Source organism: Schistocerca nitens, chromosome 4, assembly GCF_023898315.1.
Source record: "Schistocerca nitens isolate TAMUIC-IGC-003100 chromosome 4, iqSchNite1.1, whole genome shotgun sequence".
In the NCBI taxonomy this organism is placed as follows: Eukaryota; Metazoa; Arthropoda; class Insecta; order Orthoptera; family Acrididae; genus Schistocerca; species Schistocerca nitens.
Window position 1 is genome coordinate 319279596 of NC_064617.1, and position 11295 is coordinate 319290890.

Genomic DNA, 11295 nt, shown 5'->3' on the forward strand with positions numbered 1-11295 from the left:
GGGGATTTTGCTTTTGTTTAAATTTGGTATGCTTTTCCTGTCGTTGTTGCAATAGTGTTTTGACATGCTCTGTCGTTTGTTAATTTAATTGGTATAAATCTCTCAACTTCTGTCGATACTATTTATCCGAATTCAAGTCACATCTGGTCTACACTTGCTGTAACACCTATTTTCGGCCTTTTTTGTATCTGTATCAATATTTTTATGTCAATTTGTAGTGTTGCTTATGTAGAGTTACCGTTACATTTCATTGTTAATTTGGAAGGAGTGAATATTCTCTTTCAGGAAGGCGCCAAGCGAGTTTTTATCTGCTTCTTTGAATACGTATGTTTTTCCTTTATTTGTAGAGGATTTGGGAGTTGCAGCCGGCCGGAGTGGCCGAGCGGTTAAAGGCGCTACAGTCTGGAACCGCACGACCGCTACGGTCGCAGGTTCGAATCCTGCCTCGGGCATGGATGTGTGTGATGTCCTTAGGTTAGTTAGGTTTAAGTAGTTCTAAGTTCTAGGGGACTTATGACCACAGCAGTTGAGTCCCATAGTGCTCAGAGCCATTTGAACCATTTTGGGAGTTGCAATTCATGGAATTCTGCTAGATAAGCTCAAGTATTATGGTATCAGAGATCATGCTGGTAACTGGTTTTCATCCAGTCTATCTAAACAACTGCAGAATGTTGCATTAAGAAACTCCTGGAATCTAAACAATGAAAAAGCCCCTTAAGAATGGGTAGTAATCACGACAGGCGTATCACAAGGATCGACATTGGGTTGATCATGTTCTTGTTATATACCCGGTGAATCGCCTAAAACTTGCACAGCAAATAATGTGTAAATGGAAAGTGGTATTGCTGTGCGGTTTTCACGGAATGGATTGTTAGTCAGAGGTTCGTACTGTTCGGCGATAAACAGATTGTAATAATACTTAGAAACCGTATTTTTTTGTGCAAACACACACTATTTTCAGTGGAACAACACATATTGACATTGTTGTTGTTGTGGTCTTCAGTCCTGAGACTGGTTTGATGCAGCTCTCCATGCTACTCTATCCTGTGCAAGCTTCATCATCTCCCAGTACCTACTGCAACCTACATCCTTCTGAATCTGCTTGGTGTATTCACCTCTTGGTCTCCCTCTATGATTTTTACCCTCCACGCTGCCCTCCAATACTAAATTGGTGATCCTTTGATGCCTCAGAACATGTCCTACCAACCGATCCCTTCTTCTAGTCAAGTTGTGCCACAAACTTCTCTTCTCCCCAGTCCTATTCAACACCTCCTCATTAGTTATGTGATCTACCCATCTAATCTTCAGCATTATTGACATTAACAGACTAAAAGTCGGATAAATTGGAATGTCAATGGTGTTTGTTGCAGGATTGTAGTACAAGTCATTTACGAGATATCGTATTTTGAAACGTTCCCACGACGAAACTAGTACAGTATCTTCCAGTCTGGCATGGAACGACTGCTGCACACGTGCTAGTATTTCAGCGGAGATGTCCGAGCAGGTTACAGTAATAGGCCGTTGCGTATCGTCGGGTGCAGTTGGTATGTTCTTGTAGACAGCGTCATCAAGCTTAACCCACAGAAAAAAGTCTTCGGGCGTGAAATCAGGGCAACTGGCAGACCAAGTTATAAGTCCTCTGCGTCCAGTCCAACGATTTGTAAACAGTTTATGAAGACATGCAGTAGTATTACGGTATATTGATAATTTTTACTTATGGACCGTCTGACAGCAACTGAATAAAACACAATTTTAGTGCCATACGCGTTTCGCCTTTATTTTATGCAAGGCATCATCAGTGGCCTGGAATATGTACATATGTTAGCTATTTCATTTACATTTTTGTCACTGTGCCTATAGGTTATAAACAGTTCTGGTGGTTGGTATTTCCTATGTGGTACACAGGCTCAATCATAAAATAAAAACACAAATAAAAAATAAACACAACATTTCCACAATACAAAAGAACTCACAAGCTGAAAACTTACAAACACACTCAACAAACACACACAATGACAACACCACACAGAAAAGAACCAGATGGTACACCATGACCTACACACATAAACTAACACACAGAGTTGCAAACATCCTAAAGAGACAGGGCTTCAAAATAGCATATAAGCCTGGGCAAACCCTTCAATCACACCTAAGCCAGCCAGCTACCAAGAGGGACAAATTCCAACAATCAGGAATATTTAAACTTGAATGTCAAAGTTGTGATGCAGTATACAGAGGCATGACATGCAGGAATTTTGAAACAAGATACAAAGAACATATCAGATGTTGGAAGTATGAAACAAACCATTCCACATTTGCAGAGCATTTAAAACACTACAACCATCATCCTACAAACATGGAACAAGAAATGAAAATAATGAGAATAAGCAACCATGACAAACATCTTATACAAATGCAAGAAAACTTCCACATCCAGAAAGCCATAGCAGAAAACAAACATGTGATAAATGAACAAACACACATCAGCACAGGCTCCCTACTACACTTAATAAAGGAAATGATAACATAAAACAAAAAAACTCTTCCCCACACCATCTGGACACACACACACACACACACACACACACATACACACACACACATACGAGGTGTGGCTAGAAAAAAACCGGACTAGTACTGGTGAAACAATAAAACGAACGCAATAAGGCTGAAAGTCGCGTGGCCTGTCACGTGACTCTCGCTCCGCCTACTGCTCGAGTTCAATCTGCCTCCTGCACTCAGACTGCCCGTGGCGTCTGTTTTAAGTAGTTGACGTTTTGTCTGTGCGTCGGAAAATGTTGAGTGTACAGAAAGAACAGCGTGTTAACATCAAATTTTGTTTCAAACTAGGAAAATCTGCAAGTGAAACGTTTGTAATGTTACAACAAGTGTACGGCGATGATTGTTTATCGCGAACACAAGTGTTTGAGTGGTTTAAACGATTTAAAGATGGCCGCGAAGACACCAGTGATGACACTCGCACTGGCAGACCATTGTCAGCAAAAACTGATGCAAACATTGAAAAAATCGGTAAACTTGTTCGACAAGATCGCCGTTTAACAATCAGAGCAGTGTCTGAGTTAACAGGAGTTGACAAGGAAAGTGTTAGGCAGATTCTTCATGAAAGTTTCAACATGAACAAAGTGTGTTCAAAAATGGTTCCAAAGTGTCTCACAATTGAACAGAAGGAACGCCGAAGAATGATTTGTTCTGACATCCTGGAAAACATTGAAAGTGATCCCACCTTCTTACAAAATGTTATTACTTGCGATGAATCGCGGTTTTTTACTTACGATCCCGAAACTAAACGCCAATCGATGCATTGGAAAACTCCTGGTTCTCCACGACAAAAAAAAAAAGCACGAATGTCAAAATCGAAATTCAAGGCAATGATGATTGTTTTTTTTGACATCAAAGGGATTGTGCACATTGATTGGGTACCAGAGGGACAAACAGTGAATCAGCATTACTACATTAGCGTCCTGGCTACCCTACGTGAGCGAGTACGGAGAAAACGGAACGATTTGTGGAGAAAAAAGTCATGGATCCTTCACCAAGACAATGCCCCAGCTCACAGTGCGTTGTCAGTGAAGACGTTTTTGGCAAAACACAACATTCCCATCTTAGATCATCCACCCTACTCACCTGATTTGGCCCCCTGTGACTTTTTTCTTTTCCCTAAAGTCAAGTCAGCTTTGAAAGGAACTAGATTTGAGACTGTTGCAGTAAAAGAAAAAGCGACGGAAGTAATGTATGGACTTACCGAAAATGATCTGCAGCATTGCTATGAACAGTGGAAAAATTCGTATGGAGCGGTGTGGAGACCGAGGAGGAGAGTACATTGAAGGAGATAACATGAAATTGTAAATAATTGTAAATAAATGTTTTTTCCAGCATCAGTCCGGTTTTTTTCTAGCCGCGCCTCGTACACAGCCAAAAAATAATAAAAAAATATTTATATAACTCCAAAATACAGACACACACACACACACACACACACACACACACACACATACACAAACGCACACACAAATGCATACACGAACAGACCACAGATACTTCAATAGTTACACACGTAAGTTTGGCAATAACATTCGATCTTTGGCAAAAACATTTGACAGTCGGCAACAGAAACCAAAACATTGCATTAAAACAAGCGTTCAGTGCATAGTGCTGTGGAATGTGGAAAAAACCGCAAATTGGTGTTCATAAGAAGAAGAACAACACCAAAAATGCAACAGGAGCGTAATATGTAAGAAATTGTCCACGCAACCTGTAAGTACAGTTCAAAACATTACTACTTAATAGGAAATACCAACCACCAGAACTGTTTATAACCTATAGGCATAGTGACAAAAATTTAAATAAAATAGCTAACATATGTACATATTCCAGGCCACTGATGATGCCTTGCAGAAAGTAAAGGCGAAACGCGTATGGCACTAAAATTGTGTTTTATTCAGTTGCTGTCAGACGATCCATAAGTAAAAATTATCAATATACCGTAATATTGCACGCAACTGAGGAAGACAGGACTACAAAAGTTGAAGACATGCAGTAGTACTTCGTGCACTATGGGCTGGACAGCCATCGTGTTGGTATCACAGGTTCCTCCTAGTCTGCAGAGGAACGTCTTCTACCATCCATCGAAGATGGTCTTTTAGGACGCTGCGATACATGTGCGCTTTCTGTGTTCCACCTATGAAACACGGACCAATGAGCTGATGGTTCACTATCCCACACCACATGTTTTCACTCCATGGACGCTGACCTTCCACCTGAAGAAACCAACGGGGACTGTCAACAGAGCAATAGAGTTTGTTTCAGCAGTTTACCTGGCCATGATTGGTAAATGTGGCCTCATCAGTAAACAAGAATATGGGTACATGATACATCTGGAGTAACCTGTCTTAATGCCCATGTACAAAAGCAAACACAGTTCTCATAATCATTTCCATGCAGCTCCTGATGGGAGAAATGTGACAGGACTGGAACCTAGGTCGATGGAGGATGCGTAGGACATTTTCGTGGCATGCAACTTCCTCTTGAGATTGCGCGGGAGCTAACGTGCGTATCAACTGCCACAGAAGTTTGAAAATTAATTTCCCCCTGTTCTGTCGTTACTTGTTTCCTTCCGTTATGTTGCCTAGATGTTGCACTAGCAGCTTCACGTAACTGGCTGAGGAAGTTGATAAATAATGCACTATATGTTTGACGTCTGTTGGCATATGTTGTCGCATACGCCGTACAGGATCGAACTGCATTCTTTCAACACACTCCATGCACCTTGGGCATGTCGTCTTTTTCTGCGCTGGTGAATCCTGCTACTGGACTGTCACACACTAACTGACTAGTAAGTAGCGGTGCGCTAAAGGAACACACAACCATATTGTAAGCAAATATAACAACATCATACCTAGCAACTACGCAGATTGAATGACACAAACAAGTGTCGGTGTGAAAACTTTTCAAAATATAATAACTCGTAAATGATTTGCTCTAGACTCCTGGAACAGATACCACTGACATTGTAATTTGCCCTAATTTTAGTGCGTTAATGTTATTAGTGATGGTTCCATTTAAAAAGTGTATATTTGCACAAAAATATTTTTTAAGTTTTATTGCAATCTTTTCATTGGCTGACAGTACGAATCCCTGACTACCAATCCATTCTGTGAAAACCGCACATCAATAGCACTTTCCATTTCTGCAGTCTTTGTGATGCAAGTTTTAGGTGATTCACTCTGTGTAAAATATCTCCGAGCACATATCCAAAAAGCAGATATTATTCTCGTTGTTTACGATGTACATTTTATAATCAAGCCTAAATCAGTAACTTCAAAACATGAAATGTAAATACTATTTGATTGAAAATTAATAACTGGTTCAGTGTAAATGTACTGTCACTAATTTTTGATAAAACACAATACACAGGACTCCACAAATCCTGACCATGCCTTCAGAAATAATGCATGCAGTAAATGAAACAGACTATTCTAAATTTTTAGGTGTTAAAATTGATAAAAATGTTAACTGGAAGTCACTTGTTACAGATATTCGTCAATGTCTGCAAATTTTGCGTTACGGATAGCAAAGTTTGGAGACGAAAATGTTGAACTGGTGTTCCCATTTTTATTCACTAATTATGGCACGATATTCTGGGGTCACTCGTCATGGAGGAGAAAAGTGTTTGTTGCACTGAAGCGTGCAATCAGAATAATACTTGGTATCAACTCTACAGCTTTTTGTTGACATCTCTTTAACCAGTTGCGAATATTGACAACAGACTAAAAGTACAGTTACTTCCTCATGAAGTTTGTTGTGAACAGTGATTTTCAGTTTGAAAACAACAGTAACATTCATAAACATAAGGCTAGAAGGAGAAATAATTTACACTATACATCATTCATCCTTAGTGTGGCACCGGAACGCGTGAGATACTCAGCCATAAAAAATTTTCATTCGATGTATAATAAAATTAACTGCAAACAGAAAGTAAAATTATATCTGACAACTGCTTCCGTTCTTCGGACAAATTTCTAAAAACGTAGTAGTTAGATTGTGTGTGTTTGTATGTGTGTGTGTGTGCGCGCGCGCATTTTATGGAGAAGGAGAGAGAGAGAGAGAGAGAAAAAGGTAGGGAGATAGAGAGAGAGAGAGAGAGAGACTGAACAGAGTTAACTATAAGCCACTGTATGCACGGAAAAAACACTTAAGTAATCATGTAAACGGTCACAATGTTACAATATTTTATGCTGAGATGGTGTGCTATATCCGCAAAGCTGATGTGTTCCATATCGTAGTGAGAGGACGCAGTTATGATCCACAGAACATGCAAGTAACTAATGAACTAGATGTAGACATAGATGTAGATGTAAATGTGATACTGACAGGCGTCAACAGTGACAACAGGGCAATTAATGGCACTATCTATAGGCTCGTATTATAATAACGCCACGTTTTAGTATTGTACAGAATTATTCCGTGAGGATATACAGATGTGCAGGTTTGTCGGCGGAGGTTAAATGAATTAGTCTGAGATAAATACGTACGACATTCATGGTAAAGACATGAAAACAGAGTACAAACTACAGTTTTTCAGAAAAAAATCTTATCTTTTCGAGATTAGTTAACCAATCGACATCCCCTTTTGCGTCTCAGATAAATTACTTTGTTTACTTACGACAACAGTAAGATAAATGCAAACCTTCAACACCTGCTTGCCAGTGCACATCACGTGACGCACGCCGAGGATTATGAGTTCAGACACATTTACGTGGAGGTCATTATAATGTGATACAACAATGTAAAAACGCTCATTGACGCTTTATTTACAATATGGCATCTGTAACAGTATTTGGGCCCCATTCGTATATTTATGTTTTTTGGTAGCGTAGATCATGTGGCACTGCAGGATTTCACACTCTTTCACTTTCTACTTCCATCATAATCATCATCATTATCATCACCTGTACAAGACTGTCAACGATCGTGCGAGAGCCACAGACATGATGACAAGTTGGACATGTGTCAGACAACGATGTGAACCAAGAATGTATGTAGGATCTGAGGTATGATTGGGGTAGGGGGGCGAATCATGTTACTATGGTCCGCCCCACGAGATGTCCACTGCCCACGGTCAGAGTGTCGAGGGCAGGGTAAGAAGGAAGTGCCTTACCAGTAGCGACCTTCTGGCGGCAAATGTTAGCCGTCTCGTTGTTAGTTTTGTAAACTTCATGATGATTTCATGGAAACGATCAGGAAATTGCAAGAAAGAACGCAATTGATTAATGAAGAGATTTGGAGATGTTAAGAAAGTAAAAACAGTCGGGGCAAGTAACGAGCCTAAACGTACCGTTTAAACGTGAGAAGAAAAGAAGGAGATTAGAAAAAAAACCAGTGACATAAACACGATGTAAACAATGGCTCACCCGCGCTGTCCTGCGGCGCCGCCGTCACAGCTGTTGTCATTCTGTTTCTGAAGTAAGCCACCCGAATGCTGGAGGCCTGTTTCCCACCGACTCCACGGTTCTGCGCTAGTGTGCCAGTTTTTATTCACTCCGGAGCTTCCACAAGAAAATGCGAAGAGTGGTGAAGAAGAATGAGGAGAGACGTATTGTAACAGAAGCTGAGACGCTCAAGAAATCACCCAGATTCCTCTGTCACAAACTTGTGTTATGTAACAGCCACGTTACATCATTTTACATGTGAACTTGACTGCTTGCTAGGCCGTATGAATCTCCTGTCCTGCTGGAGGCGAAGCTTAATGCGCACTAAGCACAGCGCAAACAACTTTTCACGTCTGGTGGCTCACGTGTCATAGGAGAGGAGCGCGCAGCTACACCTGCTAAACCCTGCTCGCACGTTTCACTTATCGTTACCACAGAAAGCGAAACATCGGAGCGGAGATTTTGCTTCACGTCGACAGCTACTTGTACACATCAAAATAAAGCATAATGTGAGAAACACGTGTCTCATACCCGTTGCTGCTTCAGAACTTGTACTACCATGCTCATTTAAGGCTAATTTACGTGTATTTACATACTCCACAAGTCACTGTACAGTGCATGGCAGAGGGTATTAAATGCCAATATTATGAGAAGTAATAGCCCGTATGCAAGTATATGTGTCCTAGTTGTGTTATCTCCTCACATGATTCCTAGACGATATATACACTCCTGGAAATTGAAATAAGAACACCGTGAATTCATTGTCCCAGGAAGGGGAAACTTTATTGACACATTCCTGGGGTCAGATACATCACATGATCACACTGACAGAACCACAGGCACATAGACACAGGCAACAGAGCATGCACAATGTCGGCACTAGTACAGTGTATATCCACCTTTCGCAGCAATGCAGGCTGCTATTCTCCGATGGAGACGATCGTAGAGATGCTGGATGTAGTCCTGTGGAACGGCTTGCCATGCCATTTCCACCTGGCGCCTCAGTTGGACCAGCGTTCGTGCTGGACGTGCAGACCGCGTGAGACGACGCTTCATCCAGTCCCAAACATGCTCAATGGGGGACAGATCCGGAGATCTTGCTGGCCAGGGTAGTTGACTTACACCTTCTAGAGCACGTTGGGTGGAACGGGATACATGCGGACGTGCATTGTCCTGTTGGAACAGCAAGTTCCCTTGCCGGTCTAGGAATGGTAGAACGATGGGTTCGATGACGGTTTGGATGTACCGTGCACTATTCAGTGTCCCCTGGACGATCACCAGTGGTGTACGGCCAGTGTAGGAGATCGCTCCCCACACCATGATGCCAGGTGTTGGCCCAGTGTGCCTCGGTCGTATGCAGTCCTGATTGTGGCGGTCACCTGCACGGCGCAAACACGCATACGACCATCATTGGCACCAAGGCAGAAGCGACTCTCATCGCTGAAGACGACACGTCTCCATTCGTCCCTCCATTCACGCCTGTCGCGACACCACTGGAGGCGGGCTGCACGATGTTGGGGCGTGAGCGGAAGACGGCGTAACGGTGTGCGGGACCGTAGCCCAGCTTCATGGAGACGGTTGCGAATGGTCCTCGCCGATACCCCAGGAGCAACAGTGTCCCTAATTTGCTGGGAAGTGGCGGTGCGGTCCCCTACGGCACTGCGTAGGATCCTACGGTCTTGGCGTGCATCCGTGCGTCGCTGCGGTCCGGTCCCAGGTCGACGGGCACGTGCACCTTCCGCCGACCACTGGCGACAACATCGATGTACTGTGGAGACCTCACGCCCCACGTGTTGAGCAATTCGGCGGTACGTCCACCCGGCCTCCCGCATGCCCACTATACGCCCTCGCTCAAAGTCCGTCAACTGCACATACGGTTCACGTCCACGCTGTCGCGGCATGCTACCAGTGTTAAAGACTGCGATGGAGCTCCGTATGCCACGGCAAACTGGCTGACACTGACGGCGGCGGTGCACAAATGCTGCGCAGCTAGCGCCATTCGACGGCCAACACCGCGGTTCCTGGTGTGTCCGCTGTGCCGTGCGTGTGATCATTGCTTGTACAGCCCTCTCGCAGTGTCCGGAGCAAATATGGTGGGTCTGACACACCGGTGTCAATGTGTTCTTTTTTCCATTTCCAGGAGTGTACATTCAGAGCAGCTTACCGGTCGCAGAATCTTCTTCGACCATAGGTTGTATAAATTTACCCAACAGGGTTTGATAAATCAAGAATCTATAAATCATTACGTTGCAAGCTCTGTTACTCTCGGTGTAATGATCAGAAATTAAAGGTGTATGATGAGACACTGTCGACGGGTTTGCCCTTTGACAAGGCTTGCATACAGCCAAGAGTTTGCAAATGCACTTCTGCAACTGAAAAAAAGTATAAATCACGAAGTTCTTGAAAATAGTTCATTGCACCAACAAGGAATAGCTCAAATGTGCCAACTCACTTTGTACAGTAATTCTTCAGAAATGCAAACAACCCACTGTAAATTGTCTCCATTTCTTTTCTTAAACAAAATATCATCTATGTCTTCCTAAAACTTCCTAACTGCAATCTTGCTTGGATCTCTCCACTTCGCCTTCACTTCTTTCCATGATAAATCCCTGTCTCAATATTCTCAAATGGTTCAAATGGCTCTGAGCACTATGGGACTCAACTGCTGAGGTCATTAGTCCCCTAGAACTTAGAACTAGTTAAACCTAACTAACCTAAGGACATCACAAACATCCATGCCCGAGGCAGGATTCGAACCTGCGACCGTAGCGGTCTTGCGGTTCCAGACTGCAGCGCCTTTAACCGCACGGCCACTTCGGCCGGCTTCAATATTCTCAACTGAATTCGTAATGAAATGATTAAATGCTACGTTCTGCATGTACACGAGACTGAAAGTGTTTTGCTTAAGATTACCCTTGGTCCCATAATTCAGCCCTAGAGGAGATCTCGAAAGAGCCTCACCAACGATGTTGTCTTTACCAGGACTATAAACTATCATGTAGTTGATCTCTTATACACAAAGTGCACACCTGGCTAAGCGACCGCCAGTCGGCTTCACACTCACTGAAAATTCTAATAATCTGTGATTAATATACGCTTTGATTGTCTGACCTAACAAATAACACCTAAATTTCATAAAACCCCACATAAGAGCTAGAGCTTCAAGCTAGTGACCAAATAGTTGTGTTTACACTTCGTGAGCACCTGTCTCGCAAAAGCAACAGCATGACGCTTCATCACGTCATCTACCTCAAATCCTTGGAATAGCTCAGCACCAAGATCCATCTTAGATGTCACGAGAGAGGAGCTTCGAAAAAAAACCTTTTTCACGTCCTCAAATTCTGCC

General features: G+C 42.8%; 1 protein-coding gene across 1 annotated transcript in view; it reads right to left on the minus strand.

Annotated features, from left to right (window-relative positions):
• Nucleotides 1–8010, minus strand: part of LOC126252771 (sialin-like) — a 114587-nt gene extending 106577 nt beyond the window's left edge. Inside the window, exon 1 of the mRNA XM_049953698.1 lies at nucleotides 7932–8010. Within this exon, the coding sequence (XP_049809655.1) occupies nucleotides 7932–7971 (40 nt within the window). The 5' untranslated portion in view covers nucleotides 7972–8010. The remainder of the gene's footprint in view (nucleotides 1–7931) is intronic.
• Nucleotides 8011–11295: the final 3285 nt, after the last annotated feature.